Source organism: Numida meleagris, chromosome 7, assembly GCF_002078875.1.
Source record: "Numida meleagris isolate 19003 breed g44 Domestic line chromosome 7, NumMel1.0, whole genome shotgun sequence".
In the NCBI taxonomy this organism is placed as follows: Eukaryota; Metazoa; Chordata; class Aves; order Galliformes; family Numididae; genus Numida; species Numida meleagris.
Window position 1 is genome coordinate 10451668 of NC_034415.1, and position 26258 is coordinate 10477925.

Consider the following 26258-nt stretch of genomic DNA (forward strand, 5'->3'; position numbering starts at 1 on the left):
GATAACATGTGAAAAGGACAACAGAGTTCTTCCCTAGGTGATGCACAGAACATCTAAACAAGCTGTACTTTTTATACAATTGCCAAAAAAAAAAAGCCTACAAGAAGAGCATTTCATGACAATTTTCCTCTTGGGTGTAACACAGCGTCTCAGATGTTATTCTTCCCTTCAGTGGCGGAGTTGTGAGTAACAGCAGCTACAGAAGAACTGCTCTGTAGTTTCACTTCCATGGAAGCACTCTGCAGTTAAGAACACTTCCGTTTACAAAGCAGCTGAGCCGTCTGAGACTGAAGTAAAAAACTTTAAACAGTATTACAGAAGCAGTCCTTTTCTTGGCTTTCTTTCCTGGTGCTGTGTATAGAAATTGCGAGCAAACCTGGGTAGGAGATGGGCAAGAGCTCAAGCAAAACAGTCGCAATTTAGTGATTTTGTTGTTGTTCAGGTTACAAATATTCTATTTTGTACAGAATGATTTAACCACGAAGTGAATCAGACAAATAGTCACACATACGTAAGAATACCAAGCAGATACAAGTTTAAAAGCATGACTGTTTACAAAAGCAAGAGGGTACTTCTATGAAACCAAGCTTTCGTCCTCTAGAGATCTGAGCAAGAATGAGGCAAATAGGACAAGCATATTAAAAAAAAAAAAAGAGAGAGAAAAAAAAAAACTTCCCATTACTTCTATTCCCTTGCAGTACCTTCTTTTTGAGACTACAGCAGAGTAATTTTTAGACCAACCATATTATGAAGCATATTGGTAAACTCATTTTCTGAGCAGCACTCAATTTCTATTTGCAAAGAATATAATTCATCAATAAAATACGCAGCAGCTGATGGACTTACCTGAAAACAGTATCTCCAATTACTGCCTCCACTTTTCCCTGAAAGGCCCTACTTGACAATACTGAGCACAGAAGAGCTGTATTCCAAAATAAATTTACAAAACTAAAAGTAGATAATTTTACCAAACGTATGAAAACAGAATACACAGACAAGGTAAGAGGATTTAAAATGCATACTTCCCATTGTTGCCTTTTATTGAAAGTATCCAAATACATACTTACATAGTTGATTATGCTTTAGAACCTAACCTTTCCTTAAGTGTTCCTACAGCTTTACACTAAGAAGAAACTTGCAGTGACGTTTAAGTGTGCTAAAATCTGAAGTTCTATTCTACTATGATCCAGATCCAAGCAAACATCAAATTTCATATATGAATTACATGAATATGAATTTATTAACTTTACAAGAACTTTTCCTTCCCCCTGTGTTCCTCATGTCAAGCTTATGACAATGGCATCACCCACTATACCCAGAAGAATATCTGATAATGGAAATCTATCCACTTATGGTCTAAAAATCATGACTAGCAAACAAATTTTGACAACTTACAGTTATCGAGAAAGACAGTCTTTAAGAGCTGCCTAGATGCAGAATTCTGTCCTAGCTCAGGACAGAGACATTGACATCAGAAGCTACAAGGTAAAAGGCAGCATTCCCACAAAATTCTATACATTTTACTGATTTCTGAGTTCTCCAGGTCTTGAACTAAGTTATTCACAGACTGAATTGGCCTACTCTTGAATCTACTAGAAATTACTTCCATAACTATTAAGCTAGTTAAACCAATATTATCTAAAAAGTGCATGTGGTGAGACATTGGCTTCTTAAAATCTAATTTTCCCTTAATTAAGTTTAACAAGATGAGATATCTGTTACCAAAGCAACTCCTGAAGTAAGAATTTCATACTAAGTAACTCTGCTAATATTACCATTAGCCTGAAAAACACCAGCAGTAACATTTTACATTAAAATTGGAAGGTAGAGGAAAATGGAGGTTCTGTGTTGGTTTAAGGACACTTTCTAGAGCATAATATCATTCATTTACATAAGAGTATCAAGAACTACCTTTGTATAAATTTGATTCACCTGCTACTTGATATATTAACTGCATGCTAGAACAAGGTAACCAAAAATATCATTACAATTTATATTGCACATCTAACTGGTGATATTTAGGCAACAATCCTCAATTACTGCTATATTAAACGGCAATGTTTCCATCTTGTATAAATGTGATTACTGGTCAGTATTTCAATGAGGCTGCTTGTGCTTGACTTTAGTCGCTGAAGTAATTGAAAGAGAAGATTGATGCAAAGACTGCAACGGCAACTGCTATTACCACACCTAAAAACAACAAAGGAAATGCTTTCGGTGAGTGGCAAGTTCAGTGAGTGGCACAGTCAGCAGTTAGGGTGTGGAGGGTAGGGTCAGTATGAATGACAAGCATGAGCAGATACAGTAAAAGCCACCCCAAAAGCTATGTACACCACTAGCAAGCCTAAATTTAAAGCTATGATCTCAGAAGCTTCTCATAAAATTTCTGATCAGAGCAGGCTCCTTCCAAAAACCAGCTGACCGCACCTTCTCTGGTAACTTGGCCATGTCCTGCCCATAAAAGAATGCAGTGAGTCCACACTACTGCTTAATTCTAGGAAAACAACCAGCAAAAATAACAAAATCTTTAGGCTTTAAGGAATACAAGCTACAAAGCTTTTCCTTAGTGGCGCTAGGGTTAGGGTTTTTCTCTGTGGCACTGTACCTATTCCCTAAGTCTCTTTGTACCACAACAGCCATTTTTTAATTAATTGTTACTGATGCAGTTGAATAGAATACGCTGGGGTGGGAGGAACGACTGATAGAATAATACATTGTTACATGAAAACCTAACAAACATTAACACTAACACTAACAAACTCCTTCAATCTTCCAGTTACCATGTTCTAGAATTAAGAATTAATAGAAAGCAAATGTTACTGTTGACTAAAGTATAATTACTGTAATACAAAAAGACAGCTAAAGCTCACAGCACAGAGAACTGGAGTAAGTGCAGACAGATGTACAAGAGCTGGAGAGCAGAAGCAAGGGATAATGGAGTGTCTGCAATTGGAAGAGTTCCGTAGCTGCTCTTCCCTGTATTACTGAGGCTGAGAAATACCACCCAAGCCCGTACGTATTCATCAACAACAGAAGAAGCTCGGTGAGTCACTAGCCAATTTAAGGATGCCTATTTGACAAAGCAATTCAACTGTGGTTTTTTTTTCCAACTACAGAATTATAGAAGTGATGGCTCTCCAGTAAAGAAATAATATTAGTTAAGCCTTCTGTATTAACTTGTAGGCTGAACGAACTACAAGCACTGGTTTTGTTCAAACAGCAGATTGGGGTTCTTATTTCCCCAGAAACAGCATGCACCTACAACAATGAAATTCTAGAAAAGCTACTGCATTTTTTAGCAGAAGCAATTAAGAAAGGTTTTTTTTGTATGTTTTTTTTTTTTAAAACTAATCTCACCAGCTGTGAGAATAATTATAATGCTGTGGAAGCAAATTTTATAGGGAAAGGACCCATCATAATCTCTGGATTGCCATAGTAGAACTAGGGAAGTAACATACCCATATTTTGTTGAAGTTTCAACAGCAATGTTGCTTTCGTCGGTTGTCTTTGTTGTGTGTCATCCACGTTTTCAGAAAGCGGACAAATATCAACTGTATGGAAATCAAGTGAACAAGTAAATACCAGGTGAAAAGGTAACATTTGCATTTCAAATTTGAATTAATGCAGAAGACTTTGAACTTCCTGTCAACTTCACAAAGTAGAAAAATCAGTTCATTCCTGCAGAAATATAGCAGCAACAGCACAGTACCAAACTTTTCTACCTAACTAGGAGAGTAAAAATGAATTTTGAAAAGCATTTGGAAAGGAGTTCTTCCATCAAAACTCATTTCCCACACACTGTTTACAGAGTTAAAATAATACAGTCTCAGAGAATTTGACTCCTCAAGAGAGGCAACCATTGACATTAACGATGTTCCAAGATCAAAGCTTTCCCTTCAAAGTCATTTGTGCAGGATTCAGGGTACATGCAAAACCTACTGCCACTAAATGACTAAGGCCAGCACCATTCACCTGTTGCACAAAAATAAATGTTCTTTTCAAAGCTCAGAAATTTCTTTCCAAAATTCCCTTAAAAATATAATCCCAGAACAGGAATAGAGGATCTATTCCCCTCTGGAACAATTACTAAATTCTTGGACTGCTCATCCAGGATGAGAAAGAGCTTGAGTGTTTCTAGACTGATGGAGTTCAAAGCCTCATCTATTTCCTTTCCAAAGATTTTTCTCATCACTTTGATATAACCAGCTTGTTGGAGAGGATGGAAGAGAGAAAGAAGACCTCTACATGAACTTGTTTGTTTGTCCCACACAGAGTGAAAATGCTATGGACTGTGCAGTCTAATGATAAGGCCACTTAGTGGTGGCAATGGGCCAAAGGTCTTCAGGTGCCATTCCTGTCCCAAGCACAGTTTGTTAAGGCATCAAAAGTTCTAATTACAGTTCAGTAATTACTACTGCATTTCTTCTCTGGAAAAGTACAAAGGAAGTGGGAGAAAGCGCTTGTGCTATTGCAATGAGACCTGGCCATCTTCAGAAAGAAGGGAGTAGAAACACAGATACAAAAGAGAGACTAACAAACTGATCCTGTTCTGAAGATAAAGGAGAAAACCACAGCAGTGCCAAATATCAAGTCTACAAAATATTGATCTAAATAAAAAAATGGATGTCTCATTTTCAGAGTGGGGTTGTTAATCAGCTTTAATTACAAATTACATAGCTGAGTAATACAAGGCACATCCCATTATGATTCATGTGCAAATGATTCATGGAAATGTACTTTATCCTAAATTATGGGGGAAATGTACAATCTAAATGTGTGATCAGATAGGCTGTTTCTGTCATCTAAGATGAGTCATGTGTACATATCTACAAAATCTTAAGTCCAACTTGCATAAGATCTTGCATTTCACAAAACCATTCAAACTAGCCATTTACAACCTGTCTTTAGCCATTTATATCCCTTAATCCACTCGCTTTGTATAGAGTGTACTACAGGGCAGCAATTAAGAACTGCCAGATACAAAACTTAACAGGGTGTCTTTTATCTGCCTCCAAGCCGCACATCAGGTAAAATTAGGATAAAAACATTCAATGCATGTGTTGCTTTTTTGAAGAGAAATCATCTTAACTTTAACATCCATTTGAGGCTGTTGTTTCATCATTATTTTTCTGTGCAAAGGAGAACACAACTTCATCTACCTAATATTTGAGCAGAAATCTGTAACTAGCGTGCAATAAGTAAATGATTAACTGTTACATGACAGCTTTGTAAGTAAATACTGTATGCAGCAAAGTAAGAGCACCATATTCTCTCTGAATTACTTAGAAGAGTTTTCAATTCCCTAAAATCACATCTTGCTTTTAGAGAAGTTGACCACATTTCTTGGGTCCCTTTTGAAGTCTAGATCCAGCAGGTTACTTTCTGCTTTAGCTTTGATGAGCAAGTAGGGCAGTTGGTGCCCTCTAACTTTAGATTTCTTTGCACTGCTGTAAGAACAGTTACACTTTTCTAAAAATAACTTTTGAAGCTAAACATCAAGGCAGCAACGCACACTTATTCATGAAAATAAAGAGAGAGAAGAAGCAAAAAGAAATAACCCTTGAGTTATTTAGTTACCGAAGGCATTTACACTATTAAGTTATGGAAGACCCGTATTTGAAGTAGTTGTATTATAAATCACATAAATAGTTTTTGAAAGTAGAATTATATGAACCGATTATACAAACCTGTAATTCCTCAGCAGTTCCTCAATTTGCTAACAAAGATGGAGAAGAGATTACTACCACCACCTCATCTATTCAGTCTACTTAGCACCCTCACCCTGAGGAGGAACAGGGATTAGAGAAGCCAGTCATAAATGCAGAGCTTTCAATTGCTTGTATTAAAGTACTAAATATCTTGAAACCATTGTTAGAGCTATTTACATCTTTCAGTTATATGTAGTTCCTTTTTTTGCTTTTTATTTTCCTTGTAACAATTTTAAAGCATGATCCCAGAGCAACCTCCCTGGAGAGATGTTCAAGCAATTAAGAAAATAAAGCTGCAGGAGAGAACAATGGGCCATATGAAGCAAGCACATGAACCTGGCCTTCTCCGAATATCTTCATTTCACATGTGCTAAGTGCTTCTTAATCACAAATCTTTTCACTGTACTGATTGGATGGTCTTATTTATATTTTAAAGAACATCAAAAAAGACACTATTTGAAAAGCCTCCTTAAGTTTTTGAATTTTAAACAGTTTTTTTTTTGTAAGCAAATTTTCTGCATAACTTTATAACAGGTATCATTTCTCTCATTAATTCAAGGTCAGTGTCTAAAACAACAGTAACTGTTGCACAAACATATCGATGTCCAAATTTGCAGCAAATCAGTTTTTATACCACATGCTGAGTACTAGAAATATCTTTGGTAATGACAGTCAAGCTTTGAGAAGCAACAAATGCTACCCATATTAGAATGATGCACTGGAAATGCCCAAGGGAAACTCCAAACTCCTGTCACAAAAGTATGTTTACGGCAATACACGCAGACTAAATCTCAAAGTACCAATAAAAGTCAAGCTGTAGAATTAATGCTTTTCTTTACAATAAAAATGTAAAACAACACAGCTAGCAGGCCTAGTTTCTAAAATAGCCTTCTGGCACTAATAAATTGAAGAAGCATTTTAATAAATTGCAAGTTAATAATTTCCTAACAATAATCATCAAACAGCACTGCATGGATAGCGTAATTACCACCAGCAGCATTAACAGAACTCATTCTTATGGGCAAACATTTGATGTTCACCGGGGCAAGGTCAGTCTCATTTCTTTTCTAAAACCTTCTCAGTGTGTTTTTCCTTTTCCTCTTCTATGCATTTGCTTTAATTCACATTTTAAAAAAATCCCACATATCTAGCTCTATAACCAGTAAGTTACAAGAACACAAATTTACTTTGTGAGCTATCCAGACATCATTCTACATGTACTAGTAGCTCCTATTCTTTTTGATGCACTGCTGCTAGCTTAAGTTCTGCTTTCTTCCTACCTCCGGATGCTACATCCTTACATAAGCAGTAAAGCTGAACTGAATAATCATCTCTTCCCACACCTACCTTCTGTGCTGCATTAATTTACTTCCATAAGTTACACTAATTGCTTTAAGTTATGAGTTACTTTTTAGTAATAACTAGATTAAAGATTATTAAAAGGTACTCTCATAATACAAAAGAGATTTTTATTGCCTTTACTGTTTTTTCTTCAGGCTCTTACGCTGTGCGCATCTTTTGCTTCTCAATTCAATGAGTCAGATTCACTGCTAAGTTTAGTTAAAACCTAGAAAATCCAATAAATTCGCAAAGATGTAAGAATTTATGGTTAGTTCTGAAATTAAGAAATTTTTAAAAAGCAAGGGAGCAAGGGGGTCAAGAAGAGTATCAGGAATCGCAGTTCAATTTAGAGAGCGTGTTCATGGCTACACTTTTGTTTTTTTGTCCACTAATACCTGTATCAAGAAGATATCATTACTATTATCTAGGAATTAGTGCTATTTTTTTGTATTTCAATTACAGAACTCTAGCCTGAAGCTCACAATGACGCTGGGGTGGCAATCTCTTCCAAGAGACCACAGGAAGTATTACTAGGTGCATTTCAAATACAGATTTGACTCCAGCATTGAAATCAAACTCACATGGAAAAACAGGAAACAATCTAATTCAGATTATACAGAAAAAGAAACCAGTAAAGATTCAGAAACAGAACCAGTAACTAGATTGTAGCAAAGTATCTGTATTAAATAGAAGATGACAGCTCCATAATGAGATCATAAACTTATAAAACATTCAGTAGAAAAAGGAAAGATCTGTCCAAGTGAACCACATTCCTTCCAAGTGAACCACGAAACTTCAGTTTGGAGTACTATATTCAGTACACAAGTAAAAACACTCAGAATAAAGAAGGGACTTTTATATTTTTGAAAAAGTCATGCAAAAAGCATTTTTAAGGTTTTTTTTTTTTTAACATTTACTCAAAAAACAGATTTGACTAGAGCACTCAACTTCTTATTCTACCTAGTACTAGAATTACCCTGCCCTTGAACCGTAAAGCTGAATTACTGTAGAAGTAAGCAGAATATAAAGCTTTATAGATTTTTCTCATAGTTTATCCACAAATATAGGATGAACATACATAAACATTGTTCAGCTATATACTTACATAGCTACTACAGTTCATGAGCTGCAACCATGGTTGCATAGATAATGCAATCAGTAAGAAAGCGTAATATATTTGACAGTGCTCAACTGCCCCAACTAATCTCTGACAGTAAGACAAAGACAAGTCAAAAAAAGAAGCTGCAAGGAAACTTACAATCTTTGAGAAATATGTTTAAAATGTAATTAGATTGATATAAACAAGCTTCTTAAATCTTGATATTAAGTAAACCAACTTCAAGCATACTAAATTCCCTACCTGGATAAAACTGGACTATGCAATTAATCAGCATTTCTGATTCACTCTATCCTGGCTCTCAGATACTCTGTTTACCTGTGTTAACTTCCTCTGCTATATGGATATCTTCAGGTTGCACAAATTGGTCCAACATCTCAACAAAACGTTCCTGAATTTCTCCAGAAGCCTCATCACCAAACTTATAATCACTGAGCATCACATTGGATCCACCAAAAGGAACAAACAGTCTTTGAGGTAAGACATGATATACTCTTTCAAAATCTAAAAGAAAAAGGGGAAAAATATCATCCAAATAAAAGCTTTGCCAGTTAAGATAAGATTCCCAACTAATCTCTGAAAGTAAGACAGCATTATTGCAAAAGAACTGCTCAAGGTTTCCATGTAAAAGTCCTGATTTCAAACATGGCTTGTTTAGATGTTACTATTTTATCAAAGATTTGGCTACTATTATACAGATGTTTTCACTCTCTCCAGAAATATCTGAGAGACCTCCAAAACAGAGCACAAAAGTTTAACAGACCTTTTATCATGTTTAGAATGACTAGCAGAAGAACTCTGGGAAAGACTGCAGATAAGAGCATGAGCAGGACAGCGTATCATTTCAACACCACAAAGGCTACAAACACTTGGCTGCTTTATTTCATATCTAAAGCGACAAAGTAAGGGTGCCACCTAGAGAGGAAACTGAAACTTGCATGCAACTGGAAACGTCATGGAGTTGAGATAAAGCTGGCTAACAGAAATGCAGAATGCTATACAGTAACGTTAGAAAATACAAGGCCACGTCCACAGCTGGTTCTTTTAATCTTGCCAAATTTTAACACATCTTTCATTTCAATATTAGGAAGGAATACCATACAGGGATTTTTTAAAAAACACACGCTACAAACTAGGAGTTCAGATACAGTTTTAACTACAGAATTTTAAAAAATTACAAAATTCACAGTCAATGAGAAAAGGGTTGAAACTGCATTTTGCGGCCATAAGAACTGAACACAAACTTTGTGTGAAAGCTGTGGTACTGAAGAACATATCTGAAATCAAAACTCTCCTGACTTAAGAAAATATCAATGCTGACAAACTGAAGTTTTGCAGTTTGTTTTGGTGTTGTTTCTTTTTGTGCTCTATCTATGGCAGGACTTCAGTATGGCACCAGAACTTTCTACAAGAACAAAAATTTACTGTAGTCGCAAATGGATTTTTCTCTGAATTCCTACTTTTTTTACAACGTCCTTCATTTATTATGAGATCCTCAAACAGTATTTCACAACGATCACTCAATGTGTTTATTATGTCCCTCCTCAAAGCCTGCAAAAGAAAAAAGCAAAAATATGAGCAAAACAAAAGACATTTGCAAACCTTTCCATTAGTAAGAAACAGCAACGGAAGTGCCTCATAGGTCTAAATCACGTTGAAAGAATAGTTTTCCAGAAAATAAAAAGCTCTAAAGAGAATTAAAATAAGAGATAATCTTATCAGATTTAAAAATCTCCAATGAGAACTAAAAGTTCAACAAAGAGAAGCTAGCATTACAAGAATTAAAATAAAATAGAAAACAACAAAGATGAGAAGCAGAGAAAAGTTTTAGTATTGCTAGAACTGACGATTTCTGGACATTAAATTAAAAACAAAGAAAAACAATGACAAGGCATTGAGTCAATAAAGCACAACAAAACCCAGTGATCAAACAAAATTGTATTTTGCCTTCTATGTGTACAAAAATATAGAGTCTGCAACATTTTCTTAATTTTAAGAACATCTGTCACAGGCTAAACACAAATTATGCAAAGATTCACCGGAGAATAGTATTAACAGGAGAAATATCTGAAAATGTGAAAAATGAACTGAATCCCTCACACGTACTCACACACAGATGATTTCAGAAACTAAACAGAACTAACGTTCAAGGGGTGAACCCCAGTTTAGACCACACCATTTCAGTGAAGAAAAACCAGCGTGATAAATTTCATGCGCTTTGGAAAAGTATTTCTGATGAACTAGCAAATACCTGAATAGCTTCTTTCACTTTTGGCTTGTTGTTATGTACGTAGGCTCTGCACTTCACAGCACCTTTGAGATTTATGGAACCACTGCAGACCTGGACTGCTGCTGTTGATCTATGACTTGAACCCTGGGACTGAAAAACAAATGTGTTTCAGTTTTATCTTGTTACCAAGGCACTTGCGGCACAAGTAACAAAAAACAGAACTAGGAAATTAAAAGCATACTTTAAGATGTTTACATGTAACCTGTCTTCCCTCATAATTTCTCAGTTTTTTTTTTAGTTTTGTTAATTATGACTGAAAATATCTCTCCTTTTCAATTATTTAAAACTTATTCTTGTGATTTAAATACTTGTGTCTGTAGGACTTCCAAAACATTTCAGGAAGGAGGTGTCTAGTACTAGTATTGCAATTTACCAAGCTTTTTAACTTTTTGTCTTCAGTAATTAAGTGGTTGTTAATATTACCATATAATAAGCATAACCTAGGGCATTCAGAGAGCCATCTATCAACAAGCAGTAATAATATATTTGGTCATATTTAGAACTGTATCAACCTGTTCCCTAGAGATAGTTTCTCTAATTACAAAAACAATGAGTTCATCCTAGGAAGCATTTTAAGACACACCTGGAAACACGTGGATGTGTAACTTCTGCATGAACTGTGTAATCGACTTACGTTGTGACTGGAAAAGATAAACGTAACCCTGACTTTTTTAAAAAGGGAGGAAGGGAAGATCTGGGGAACAGCAGAATCTGGGGATTCAGTCTCACCTCTGCACCTGGCAAGATTACAGAGCAAATCCTCCTGGAAACTATGCTAAGGCACACGGAAAACAGAGAAGCGATAGGCGACAACATGGACTCACTATAGGTTAACTGTGCCTGGCAAATTTGCTGGCCATCTACACTGCTGGTGGTGGATAAGTGAAGAGCAACCGATGTTGTGTACTGGGAATTGTTCAAAGCACTTGACAATGTCCCACACAACATACTTGTCTCTAAAATGGAGAAACATAGACTTGGCAAATGAATCATTCCGTGGATAAGGAATTGCCCAGATCAGGCATGTCCAACGTGCAGCCCAGCCCAGCCTGTCCTGCAGCCTAGCCCCTGCCCCGCACCATAATGGAGGTGGCTCTTCCCACTGAGCAGCCCAGACCAGCCCCAGCTGCACATCCACTGCTCAGCAACAACCAAACATCGGTGTGCAATCAGCACAGTGTCAGCTGAAACCAGGGCATGGGGAGGTCACAGTGCAGTGCTATCTCAAGCTATGGAAAATAACTGTGTGCATTTTGATACGCTGGCTAAGCACAGTTCTGTGAACAGCGAAAAATATACAGCCTTGCTTTCCATTCTGATAAAGGAATTTGAGAACAGGTTTCAAGAGTGCTGAAAAAAATCTTTTTTTTGATTTTCTTTTTTTTTCATTTTTTGGTCTGAGGCCAATGGGATGAAGTTCAACAAAACCGAGTGTCGGATTCTGCACTTTGATCACAACAACCCCATACAATGCTATAGACTTGGGGCAGAGTGACTGGAAAGCAGCACAGAGGAAAAGGATCTGGCAGTGGTGGCTGGCTCAACTGAACGTGAGCCAGCAGTGTGCCCACTTAGCCAAGATGGCCAACGGCATCCTGGCTTGTATCAGAAACAGTGAAGCCAGCAGGAGCAAGGAGGTGATTGTCCCCCTGTACTCAGCTCTGGTGACACCACACCTCGAGTGCTGTGTCCAGTTTTGGGCCCCTCACTACAAGAAAGACATCGAGGTCCTGGAGCACGTCCAGAGAAGGGCAATTAAGCTGGTGAGGGGTCTGCAGCACAAGTCTTTGGGGAGCAGCTGAGGGAGCTGGGATCATTTAGTCTGGAGAAGGCTCAGGGGAGACCTTATCGTTCTCTACAACTCCCTGAAAGGAGATTGTGGCAAGGTGGAGATCAGCCTCTTCCCCCTGGTAAGCAGCAACAAGGGTAAGAGGGCCTCAAGTTGCGCCAGGGGAGGTTCACGTTGGATACTGAGAAGAACTTCCTCTCAGAAAAAGGGGTCAGGCATTAGAACACGTTGCCCAGGGAAGTTGTGGAGTCATCATCCCTGGAAGTGTTTAAGGAAACGGCAGATGTAGTATTTAGGCACATGTTTTAGCAGGCAATATTGGGGATAGGTGGACAGCTGAACTAGATCGTGGGTGTCCAATCTTCTGGTTTGCCTGGTCTACATTTTGTGAATAGAAATCGTCATGGACCGCACATACATAGGCTGCTCCAAAAGTAATGCCTCCTATTTATTTTCATGGAAATGACAACAGATACAGAGAGCACAATCATATTATTTGATAGAGCAAATTCTCAGCTACGAAACACTATTTTTCAATATAGTCACCACCATTAGCTATGCATTTTTGCTAGCGATAAGCAAGAGCCTGCATGCCGCACACACAACAATCTGACCCGTTGTCACCACTGCTGAAACGCACCACCCACTGTGGTCACATCCACTGCTTGGTCCCAAAAACAACTAAGAAAGCATTGGTGAATGTCAGTTGGTACAATTTTTTTCGCACGGAGGAATTCAGTGACACACCTTTACTTCATACGCATTTCCATGTCAGACACCATTTTGTCAGACTGCCCCTCTGCTGCCATGTGCCACACAGCAACAAAACATAACAGAGTATTGGTGGGAAGGTTCAACCTCTACTGCCATACCACCAACATTCGCCTCTGATGTTATGGGCCAGCATAATAAACCAGCAGGTGTTACTTTCAGAGCAGACCTCACAAAATATACAATTCCATTAATATATTATTAAGTAACAAAACATATTGATTTTAAATATTTTTCTTAAAATATTGAAAAAAAGAGAGAGGAACAAAAGCATAAAACTAGTAGGATATTTGACCTTTTTTTATGTGAAACCAACACATTAGTCTGGTTCGATGGCAGTGGTTGCTATTCTTAGCGAGGTATCCAGGTGTTCATCAATTTTTGATAAAATTTACTCCTCCAATACTTCAACATTGACAGTAATTGTTCATAAAGTGTGTACTGCCAAAAAGCAATGACACGAATAAGGTGTGATTGTGAACCAAAGGATACTTTCTCCGCTAAAACAGGGATTATGAAAGTCTGATAAAGAGACATGATTACATTTTTGAGTTGAATACCTGACTGCAATACAGTCATACAGTCAATAATACATTCCATTTGAAAATTTGCAGGTCATGTACTTATATCAACTGAAAGTGGTCTCATAAATGTAAACTGATATTTTTTTTTTTTGCACCCAAGGGACAAGATGCCATTCAGAGTGACGTAGACAGGCTGAGCAGTGGGCCCAGGAGAACCTCATGAGGTTAAATAAATCCAAGTGCAAAGTCTCACACCTGGGTGGCAGGTAGTGGCAACCCCCACTACCAATACAAGCTAAGGGATGAAAGGATGGAGCACAGCCCTACTGAAAAGGACCTGTGGGTACTACTGGATGGGAAGCTGGACAGGAGCCAGCAATGTGCCCTCACAGCCCAGAAAGCCAACTGAATCCTGGGCCGCATCAAAAGAAGTGTGACCAGCAGGGAGAGGGAGGTGATCCTGCCTCTCTACTCTACACTGGCAAGACCTCACCTGGAGCACTGCGTCCAGATGAGGAGTCCTCGGTAGAGACACGGACTTCTTGGAGAGCATCCAGAGGAGGGCCACAAAAATGATCCAAGGGATGGAATGTCTCCTTACGAGTACAGGCTGAGAGAGCTGGGGCTGTTCAGCTTGGAGAGAAGGCTCCTGCAACCTGCCTTTCAATATCTAATGGGGGGCTATAAGAAAGAAGGGGACAGACTCTTCAACAGGATCTGTGGTGATAGGACAAGGGGAAACGGTTTCAAACTAAAAGAGGGTAGATTTAGGTTGGGTATAAGGAAAAAGTCATTTACAGCAAGGGTGAGGCCCTGGAACAGGTTGCCTAGATATGTGGTGGAAGCCTCGTCCCTGGAGACTCTCAAGGCCAGGCTGGATCAGGCTCTGAGCACCTGATTGAGCTGTGGATGCCCCTCTTCATTGCAGGAGAGTTGGACCAGATAATCTTTAAAGGTCCCTTCCAACTCTGAGGATTCTAGGATTCCATTTTCAAATTCCTTTATCAAAATGGAAAGCACAGCTGCATATTCTTCACCATTCAGAGCCCTGTCTTTAGCCAGTGTATCGAAATACATACAGTAATTTGCCATCACTTGAGTCAACACTGCACAGCACTGCCCCTCAGTGCCTTGGTTCCAGCTGACATAGTGTTAATTGCACACAGGCTGTTGCTGAGAGACAGGTGTGGGGCCGCTCTGTGGGGAAGATCCACTGCCTTTAAATTGCAGGGAGGGGGTGGGATGCATTGTGAGCCGTGCTGGGCCTCAGGTAGGACATGCCTGGATTTTAGGGGCTTTTTCTTTAATGATTCTATATTATACGTTTTTTATGCATCCCAAGACAATTCCTCTTCGCTCAAATGTGGCCCAGGCAAGCCAAAAGATTGGACATACATGGCCTAGATGGTCACACTTAAAGAGTTACAGTCAAGAGTTACTCAGTGTCCAGGTAGAGACAAGTGATGAGTGATGTTCTTCAGAGGTTGGCATTGGGACTGGTACTGTCTAACGCCTTTGTTAATGAGATGGGCAGTAGGACTGAGTGCACCCTCAGCAAGTCCGCAGGCAACACGAAGCTGTACGGAGTGGTCAATGAAAAGGATGCTATCCACAGACACACTTGAGAGGTGGGCCCATGTGAACCTTGTGAAGTTCACCCAGACAAAGAGCATGGTCCTGTAAGAGTGTGAGTCAGAGTGGTCCCAAACATGAATATAGGCTGGGTGGAGAGTGGATTGAGGGCAGCCCTGTGAGGGATTTGGAAGTGTTGGTGTACAAAAACTGAACACAGGCCAGAAGTGTGAGCTTGCAGTCCAGAAAGCCAAACGTATCCTGTCTGCATTAAAAGCAGTGTGACCAGCAGGGTGAAGGAGATGACTGTCTGACTGTCCTATTCTGCTCTGCTCTCATGAGAACTCACCTGCAGTGCTGCATTCAGCCCTAAGGTCCCCAGCACAGGAAGGACATGGAGGTGCTGGAGTGAGTTCAGTGGAGGCCACAAGGCTGATCATGGGTCATGTGCCCTCTGATCTACTACAGGACACCCGATCAAGGGGAGCCTGTTGATGAGGCCTTCTTGCTTCAGCTGCAAGAGGTGTTGCACTGCGAGGCTCTCATACTAATGGGGGATTTCAACCACCCAGGTATCTGCTGGGAAAACAACATGGTGATCCAGGAGACTCCTGGAGTCAACTGAAAACTTTCTGGTTCAGGTATTGGACAGATCCAATTAGAGGGGAAATGTTGATGGATCTGGTACTCACCACTGCAGAGGAGGTGGTTAAAGAGTAAAGAGATCAGAGGCAGCCTTGGGCTGCAGTGACCATGCTCTGGTTGAGTTTGTGATCTCAAGGAATGTGGGCCTGGAAAAGGGTGGAGTCAGGACAGTGAACTTCAGGAGAGCAAACTTCAAGCTGTTTAAGGAATTGTTGGATGAGATCCTCCTGGGAAACAAAGAAAAAGAACAGAGCTGGCAGCACTTTAAGAACATGTTTCTGAGAGCACAAGAGCTCTCCATATTCCAGAATAAGATATCAGGCAGAGAAGGCATCATAGCTGAGCAAGGACCTGCTGGTCAAACTGAGAGAAAAGAAGTATAAGCAGTGGAAGCAGGGATGGGTGGCCTAGGGGGAATATACAGGGATGCTGCCAGGATATGCAAGGATGAGATCAAGGAAGTCATGGTGTGGATGGAATTAAGATCAGTAAGGGATGTAAAAAACAAGAAGGGTTTCTTTGGGTACATTGGTCACAAGAGTCAGGCAAAGGAGAGCGTACCCCCCTGATAAATGAAAAGGCAATACTGGCCTCCTCAGATGTGTAGAAGGCTAAGTTATTCAGTGAGTTCTTTGCCACCATTTCCACTGCCAGTTAGGCTTCCCAAGTCTCTTGTGTCCCTGAACTTACAAGTAGAGGTTGGGGGAGCAAAATCCCTCCCAGACTAAGAGCAGAGCAAGTCTGAGACTACCTCATAAGGATGAATGTGTACAAGTATACGGGGCTGGACAATATGGATCCCAGGGTCCTCAAAGAACTCACTGATGTGGTTGCCAAACCGCGCTCCATCATATTTGAGAAGTCATCACTGTCAGGTAAAATCCCTGGTGACTGGAAAAAGGAAAACATCACTCTCATTTTTTAAGAAAGGGGAACGGAAGACCTGGGCAACTACAGGCCAGTGAGCCTCAAGTCTGTGCATGGGAAGATCACAAGGCAGATCCTCCTGGAAGAGATGCTAAGGCACATGCGAGATAAGGAGGTGATCTGAGGCAGCCAGCACAGCTTCACCGAGGGCAGGTCACACCTGACCAATCTGGTGGCCTTCTATGATGGAGTGATGGCATCGGTGGATAAAGGAAGGGCAAATGATTTCATCTACCTGGACTTGTGCCAAGGCCTTTGACATAGTCCTGCACCATATCCTTATCTCTAAATTGATGAGATGCGAAGGGTAGACTGTTCAGAAGATAAGGAATTGGCTGGATGATCATAATCAGAGGGTTGTTGTCAATGGCTCTATGTCCAGGTGGAGTCCAGACATAAGCAGTGTCCTCCAGGGGTCCATCTTGGGACCAGTGCTCTTCAACATCTTTATCAACTTAGGCTGTAGGATGGACTGTACCCTCAGCAAGTTTGCAGATGACACTAAGCTGAGTGGTGCAGTCAGTACCATAGAAGGAAGGGATGCCACCCAGAGGGACCTGGATAAGCTTAGAAAGTGGGCCCACAAGAACCTCAGGAGGTTCCATAAGGCCAAGTGCAAGCTGTTGCATGTGGCTCAGGGCAATCCTAGAGACTGAATACAGACTGGGAGACGAACTCCTAGAGAACAGCCCTGCCGAGAAGGACTTGGGATCCTGATGATTGAAAAGCTGGACATGTGTTCTTGCAGCCCAGAAGGCCAATGATATTCTGGGCTGCATCAAAAGAGGGGTGGTCAGCAGGGGATTGTCCCTCTCTACTCTGCCCTTGTGAGACCTCATCTGGAGTACTGTGTCCAGGCCTGAGGGCTCCAGCACAAGAAGGATGCGGAGCTGTTGGAGTGGGTCCAGAGGACTGCCATGAAGATTATCAGAGGGCTGGAGCATCTATGAAGAAAGGTTGAGTGAGTTGGAATTGTTTAGCTTGGAGAAGAGAAGGCCCTGGAGAGACCTCACTGCGATCTTCCAGTACTTGAAGGGAGCTTACGAACAGGAGAAGGACTTAACTTTTTATGCAGGTAGACTATCTGACAGGACAAAGGGAAATGGATTTAAACTGAAAGAGGATAGATTTAGGCTAGATGTTTGGCAGAAGTTCTTCACTCAGAGGGTAGTGAGGCACTGGAACAGATTGCCAGAGAAGCTGTGGATGCCCCATTCCTGGACGCATTCTAGACCAGGCTTTATGGGTTCCTGGGCAGTCTGATACAGTGGCTGGCAACCATGCCCACAGCAAGGGGTTGGAACTAGACGATCTTTGAGGTCCCTTCCAACCTAAGCCCTTCTATAACTCTATGAGCACCTCTCCTATGGAGACAGGCTGAGGAGTTGGGGCTTGGTAAGTTAGAATAGCCTTCCAGTATTTAACCGGGATCTACAGGAAAGATGGGGAGGGACTCTCTGGGAGTATAGTGATAGGACAGGAGGGAACAGTTTAAAATTTTTGAGAATAGATTTGGACTAAATATTTGGAAGATTTTTTTTTTTTACTCACAAGATGGTCAGGCACTGGAATAGCACAGGCTGCTCAGAAAAGCTGTGGATGCCCCATTGCCAGAGGTGCTCAAGGCTAGGTTGCATGGGGCCCTGGGCAGCCTGATCTGGTAGGAGATGTCCCTGCCCATGGCAGGGAGCTGGAATTAAACAGGTCCCTTTCAAACAAACCATTCTGTAATTCTATGATTATGCCAAAATAAAAAGGGTTTTTTTAAGTCTTTTCTCTGAGATAATTAACCATTGGAACAGTATAACAATGAAAGTAGCTTAGATACTGCAAAGTCTTTGAAATGACATTTTATAAGTTTATAAATGTTTTGCTAGACACAACTTTACAGAACCAAGGTATCACCTGACAAAACAGAATGGCCTGTGTTATGAAAGAAGACTACAAAACAATGCCGAGGCACCAGATTTTATGACATGCTCGGGGCACCTAACTCAGGTATCATTTCAGCATAATCACTGCTAGAGAGGAAGCTTCTAACATAGACCTGGACAGCTCCAGTTTTTGATTCAGCTCACAGGATCTGTATCTTAATTAAAAACTAGTGACTGAGCTTCTGATGAAAGTATTCAAGGAAATGTGCATGGCTAGCCATTACAAATTAAAGCATGGGTGTATGGGAACTGCTGAGTCATGGCCTGAACCACTGATTGAGCACCTGGAGGAAAGACCCAGTCAGCCCTGGGAGCACAGGTGAAGGCAATTCACCTGTGCAACCAGAAGGGGTGGAGCCTGGCTCCACCCCTCTTAGGCCTCATTTAAGGGCTGACTGCCCCTGAGGAAGGATCTCTGCCTGGAGATCCCTCCTTGGTGGGAGACTTTCTATGTGAGCCCGAAATCTTCCCATCTGGGTGAGTGCTCTATTTTCTTTCCACCTTTTTTATAACGCTATGCCATCGCACTAGTCCTTCTGATCACTAGAACAATGCAGTCACTGTGAATTCAATGTAAGCAGGTACATACAGGTGCCTTACTATCAAGTGAATTAGTTTGTGGGACTTCATTTCTCCAGCCATTGATTCAAATTTTCCTCACAATTATATTGTACAATTCTTAGCCAACATGGCAATCAAGAAAAGAGCTCCAAAGACACAAAACATGCAGATCTGTCCACAGTCGGTTTCACAGTCAACGTTCAGAGAAAATAAAAATCTTAAGATAAACTAACCAGGATTTCCAGACTAGAATTTTCTTTTATTTTTTACTGTATTTTATCAGATAGCACTACTTACCAGCTGTGTCAGAACCTTGACATCAAAAATCTGAGTACTGGAATGAGTATTTCCCCTTAACTTTTTCTAAAAGAAAACGAATACGTGTCATAGGATTTAGGAAAAAATTCCTTGCATCATTTATGTTAAGCTACTCTATAGTCATCCTCACTATGGCATAAAGTGTGCCACAGTTTATATTTTAAGAGAAAAAAAATGCCAAATAGCCATGAGACTATAGTCACAAAACCAAAAGGAGAGATGACTGGGGCAGCTAATCAAGGTTTTTCCATTGTTTTTTGAACATTTAGACATACACTGGTCTTAGAAAACTCATCACATACATTTACATCTAACTTGGGCTCTTTAAAGAGGCAGTAAGGGCAGAGACAACACATAGAACGTTTTTTTTTAGTCAGACTTCATATATACACATTACTTTCACGATTGCAGAGGAAGAAGAGGCAATTTGCAGCAACGAAAAATGGGAAAACAAGAAGTCCTGTGTATTATTTGAAATAGGCCAATTATATCAACGAATATTGTATAGAAGGCCTTCTATTGACTGCTTTATCACACTTGGGGTTCATATATTAGTTTTTCCTTATTATATGGTGCTCACCTGCCCTTCCAGCAGTTCTGTATCATTGTCTTTAACTTGTCCATTGATCAGAAAAATACTGTCTTCTATCTGCTTTGACCATCGATTTAATCCATTCTTTAAAAAAGCGAAAACAAACATGTCATTAAAAAGAGAATTTGACTAAAACAGTTGGACAGTATCATGCTGAACACTACCAAAATATATGTTTCAAAAGGTACTTTGAGGAAAAGTTTTAAAATCTCTGAAATATCTGTCTATGTATGTTTCCTAAGTCAAATGTTACAAACAAGAAACAAATATTTTAAGCTAGTTAAGTGCTACTCCAGGAACACAACAAAGGATGTTATTTTTGTAAAGAGAGTATATTTATGAGAGCCTATAAGATTTTTCAAAACGCACCCCATAGCCCTATTCTCACTGGATGCAACCTTTTACCAGGTGAAACAGAAGAGACTTTAGTTGAGATCAAGCATTGATCTGCCTTGGAGTAGGAAGGCCCTTCAAATGGATCTGGACAAGCTGGATTGCTGGGCTGAGGCCAATGGGATGAAGTTCAACAAGACCATGTGTCAGATCCTGCACTTTGGCCACAACAAACCCATGCATCACTACAGGCTTGGGGCAGAGAGGCTGGAAGACTGTGTGGAAGAAATGGATATAGGGAGTGTTGCTTGACATTCAGCTAAACATGAGCCAGCAGTGTGCCCAGTTAGTCAAGATGGCCAATGGCATACTGGCTTGCATCAGAAATAGTGCAGCCAACAGGAGCACAGAAGTGATTGTCTCTTTGTACTCAGCTCTGGTGAGGCCACACCTTGAGTGCTGCATTTGGTTTTGGGCCCCTCACTACAAGAATTATATCAAGGCCCTGGAGCATGTCGAGAAGGGCAACAAAGGTGGTGAAGTGTCTGGAGCACAAGTCTTATGAGGAGAGACTGAGGGAACTAGGATTGTTTAGTCCAGAGAAGAGAAGGCTTGATGGAGACCTCATCACTCTCTACAACTCCCTGAAAGGAGGTTGTGGCAAGGTGAGGGTCAGCCTCTTCTCCTACATAACTAGCAATAGGAATAGAGGAACGGCCTCAAGTTGTGCCATAGGAGATTCAGGTTGGACGTTAGGAAAAATTTCTCCTCCGAAAGAGCAGTCAGGCACTGGAACGGACTGCCCAGGGAGGTGGCGGAGTCACCATCTTTGGAGGTGTTCAAGAAACATTTAGATGTGGTACTGAGGGACATGGTTTTGTGGGGGAATATTGGTGGCAGGTGGACAGTTGGACTGGATGATCTTGGAAGTCTTCTCCAACCCTGGTGATTCTATGATTCTATGATTATCATGACAATTGCTAATAATTTTGAGCAAGGAAACCACAAACACTCTGCACAGCAGAAGAAGAGCTATCAGCACTTTCTGTACTAGCACTGCTTCAAAGAAACTTCAAATAACATTTAAAAGAGGAATAATAACTGCAAGATTGATGCAGTCAGTTACTTACTTTGGTATTCTTCTCCAAGTCATGGTTGGGTGAAGTCACAAGAAGTGGAATGTGGATGTTAACATTTACCGTGCAGTCCAAGGATAACCAGGAAGCAGACAGAGCGCTTTGATATTTCCAGTCTGCTGGTTTAGCTGAACTCTGAGGGCAAAAGCAAGCAAGAGAACACCTATATATAACATCATACAACTCACGTATGAAGTATTTTTAAAACATGTATTGTCATGCATTAAAAGCTGTATACAACATAGGGCAACAAACTCACCTTTGGATCTTGTACATCATAGGTCCGGCAAACTACTCTTTACTACTTAAAGAAAAAGATTCAGTGGAAAGCAAAAAGCAAATACAATTTGCAATTACTTTGTCCTCTATAACAGTAGCTTCTTTTTTGAGCTAATTTATGCTCTGAAGAAAGTTCTCAACTTTCATTAGTGTAAAAAAAAGTAGAAAAATATTTGACTCTAAATTCCAATTACCATAGTGATGCTGTCATCTATATTAATATCAACAAGTATTCACAAGAAGCACCTATGCACAAATTTGCAGTTTGCCAGAGTTTCTCTCAATTTGCTAAGTAAAACCTTGCCTTCTCCTCTTGCATTCATCTCATTATCAACAAACCCAGACTTCTTCTGCAGGACTAGTATAGATCCCAGATGCCTGGCACTTTCCTACTTCCATATGAGTATCATGTGCAAGCTTAAGTTATGCAGTACTTTAGATTTTCTTATTTTATACAGGTTTTCTTTTTTAATGGTGAAAGGCATAGGTTGATGCCACCACACACACACACAAATCTAACAGTAAGAAACTGGGGAAATTTTGCCAAGGTAAGAGGGTCAACGGTCTTATTACGGCTAATCAGAAAACTCCATGATTTCAACTTAATGGTCTATGTCTATCTCACCTTAAAAAATAACTTCCCCCTCACAATTCATCTACCAGCCAAAAACTTTGCTCCCTATTCCAGGAACAATAGACACATCTATCAAGTAATGATAACAGAAGACATGTTATTATCTTGCAGCTTCTACATTAGAAGTACCACCAAATGTAGCGCACCCATTCATTTTAATTCACAGAATTTCTAGTATGAGCAGTCTGACACTTTACTGTAGGCACTTGTACACAATACAAAAAAAGAGAATACAGATGCAAGCTACACATGCCATACAAAGCCTTATGACTGGTTACACTATGTAGAGATATGATAAATGGACATGGCGCAGTGAAATAAGCAAATCAAAAGAGACTGCTTTTTAAGGTTTGTGTGGTAAACTACCCCTGGGAATCTTTACAAAATCTTGTATTCAAAAATAACTACAGAAACCAGATTGGGAATAGCAGTCTCAATCAATAAAGCTTGCAAAATAAGGATACTTTTTTGTAGAAGAACAAATTTGAAGAGCTGCTCTGTCTGAGACATCCTCATCAGCAGGTTTCCAGAGCCGTCTTTTAGTCAATGACTTTTCTATGGAAAAGATTAGCTAAAGATTTAAAGGAAAAAAATTTACAGATTTTTCCAACCAACTGATTTATTACAAGTCCTGGAAAACAGCTTTGCACTAAAGTTGTAACAATATCGTGATTATGGATAAATAACATTTTCATATATGCCACCAAAATTTCATATTAACAGAACACTCAGCAAAGATTCATAGGCTAATACTCCAAAGTGAAAGCTGCACGTGCAAACTTAATTCACCTTTTGTATAAACTGAAGCAAGCAATACACATTCACATGTTCAACTTGTATGATTTTCTCCTACAAAAATTATTACAGCATTACATTTAAGAACTAAGGATCAGAAAAGACAGCTGTGCAAAACACCTACAAACTAGAAGTAAATTTGAATTTAGTAACTGCTGATCTCCTGGACACAAATCACCTTTTGTTGGCTACTGGTTTCAGTAATCACTACTGACATTTGATTATGCTGCACTACGTATATATTCTGCTGCCAGCATTCAATCTTGGACTGAAGGCTGCAAATCTTACACACTAAAGTCACTTATGTTTGTCCTATGAAAACAAGAAAACAAACCTACATCTAAAGAACTAAAACTAAACACAGCACTAGATACTTCAATACTACAATGATGCATTTTAAGCCTATCAGACATGATAGAAAGTAGTTTTTACATACAATCCCATGCACCTAAATCAAATAATAATATTTCTACACAAAATATTCCTTTTAAAGAAATTAGAGCTATAGATCTATTATTATTTATAGATCTTTTAAATATCTCTAAACAATAAAAAAGCTAATATGTTCCATTCCTAATGACTGTGCCATGAAGATTTAATAAAAACAGCATTAAACAGATTTTCTCTATGTCAAAGTGTCTGTTTTTAGTAAATGCTGTAAGATAGTATACTTGAGTATTGTAGTGCTTTGAAACACCACAAGAGACAGGAAGCTAACAAATACCAGAGGACAACAATTCCTGAGGTTTCAATCTCAGAACTATTATTCACACTAGAATGCTTTTGCTACTTTATCTCTTAAGAAAGCACAAACAACCATATATACTCAAGACAATAACATAAAATTACTCAGTTACACACCTAAAAAAACTCTAGCCTTTTCCCCATTTTTCTCTGCTTACCTTGCGTAAAGCACTTTGACTATCTTTTGACAGTTCTGGAGTTGCAATTATAAATACACCAAGAACTAATAAGCCTCCAGGAAGCATTCTAGAAACCTTAAAGATAGGAAACAACATGTATAAATATGAATCACAGCAGAGGCATAACAGTGCATCAAAAACTTCTAGTGAGATAAGTACGCGCAGAGAGTAGATATAAGCAAGACTGTTTTTCACACACAGGTTCTTCCAAAATAGAAGAATAGACTACTTTGCAAATTTTCTCGCTTCAGCTCTATTACATTTCTTTTTCATTATAAACTTTGAAAGCAAAAAATAAAGACATCTGGGTTTAATATACCAAAGCATGCCTAAGAAAGTGCATTTCTTCTGAGAAAAAGGCTAGAGATTACAGAAGTGATGGTAGTTTCTATACATTCCATCTCCTTTCTGTTTCTCCCACCCCCTTCAGAAAATCAGACTGCACTACCTGACTGGCATGTGCAGTGATCCATTCTTCATCAATGGAGTCCAGTTTTGAAGGACTGGTGTTGCCTTCCTTCTGCTCTTCCTTCGGTGGCGTTCGAGCAGCTCGAATTATGTAGTCTCTTTGCGGAGAACACTTTCAAAAACAAAAATGTGAGCCAATAGTTTTAGGGTAACATCAAGTCTGGAAATATACATACTATGTAACACAGTACCTGTAATCGTTGCTTAACGACACTTAGGGCTAAATTGTATAATAACCTGCTACAAAACTACTTCCTACATGAACTTCTCCTGCCTTTGACTTAAAACACTGGTTTAGTGTTAGGTTTTACCATTAAGATTTTTCTTTTCCCTGTGTCCTATCTTTCAAAACATTTTTTTTAGAAAACTTGAGCACTCAGCTGACACTGGAAATGCTTTGTGGACCACCCTCCTGCACTGTAGAAACCCCATGAGACAGCAACAGACAATACAGATTATTAAAGTCAACGGGGTTTTCTCCTGGTAACACAAGTGTACAGAACAGGCTTTGCAATCCTTCCCTACACACTTACCTGCCCAATTAACAGCCCGGTGATGTAAGGCTTAAACTTCATGCTGAGCTCTGAAAAGTACTGCTCAACAGCTTCCTCAACAAAATATGTTCTGCCCATTGCTGCAGGTTTAAGACCAGATATTTCAGTTTCAGCCTACAAAATGAATCACGTATAAAGTCAAATTAAGTATACACTGGTAACTACATTAGTTACATGACAATGAGTATTAGAAAAAAATCCCGAGTAGGTTAATTTTTATCTGTCAACATAAGTATTTTATGTTCTGCAAGTGTTTTTTTAATGAAAAATATAACTCTGCAGGCTAGAAAAAAATACACACTAGCCTTTCTTGAAAGAATATTTTAGGTATTTTAAAATACCCATTTTAAGTACCCATCACTGAAATGACACCGCAAGTCAAGCAAGTAAGCTCTAAGAAAATCACGCTTCCGAGCAAAGACTTCTTGCTGCATCCGAGCTCACGACGCGATGTTCCGCCTCCGCTCAGACCCCTCCAAGAGGGACCGGCTTTAGTGCTCGTTTGCACGAAACCGCACCGCTCAGTTATCAGCCCACGGCACAGCTGGACCTCGGCACCAGAGCGAGGAGGACAGCTGCTACCTCCTCACCTCAGCGCCGCTGGCGCCCGCCTCGCCTCAGCCGGCCCAGCACCGCCTCTGCGCCGCTCCCTGCTCCGCTGCTGCACCTCAGCGCCTCGGGCCGCCGCCGGCTCCCCAGCTTAACGTGCCCGGCCAGCCCCGGCCGCACTGCAGCCGCCAACACCTCAGCCCCGCCTCAGTGCCGCAGTTCGATGACGCCCAAGAGCGGGAAAAGGGCGCGCGGCGGGACAGCCCGCCGCCATGCTTTGTGTGGCTGGGGCCGCTGCGCCTCCTCCCGCACTGCCCAGAACGCTTCGGGAAAGAGAGCGACTGCACGGCAGGTCTCCCCGCAACGCGCCCAAGTCTCCTGGCGCCACATCAGCCACTCTCACTGGTCCGGCGGCAGCCATCGCCTCACCCAACATGGCGAAACGAACTCCTCTACCGGAAGTGAAAGTGCTGGTCGGCGCTCTACCCGCCACATGGA

At 40.3% G+C, this 26258-nt stretch overlaps 1 protein-coding gene across 3 annotated transcripts; it reads right to left on the reverse strand.

The window, feature by feature from the left end:
• C7H1orf27 (chromosome 7 C1orf27 homolog) lies at positions 1004-26160 on the reverse strand. 3 transcript variants are annotated; one of them, XM_021404370.1, is made up of 14 exons: positions 25802-26157; positions 25191-25325; positions 24638-24769; positions 24169-24264; positions 22936-23042; positions 21818-21854; positions 21553-21693; positions 20078-20173; positions 19477-19542; positions 10418-10546; positions 9627-9717; positions 8485-8670; positions 3459-3551; positions 1004-2190 (listed from the first exon to the last, which is right to left on the reverse strand). In XM_021404370.1, the coding sequence occupies exons 2-14, from the start codon at positions 25287-25289 to the stop codon at positions 2123-2125; spliced, it is 1341 nt and encodes a 446-aa protein (XP_021260045.1). In that variant the 5' UTR covers positions 25290-25325; positions 25802-26157; the 3' UTR covers positions 1004-2122. The 3 variants fall into 3 exon arrangements, 2 of the variants coding, with proteins under 2 accessions (XP_021260045.1, XP_021260046.1); XR_002441054.1 differs by lacking the exon at positions 1004-2190 and adding an exon at positions 5688-5782 and having other exon boundaries at positions 25802-26160; XM_021404371.1 differs by lacking the exons at positions 21818-21854; positions 22936-23042.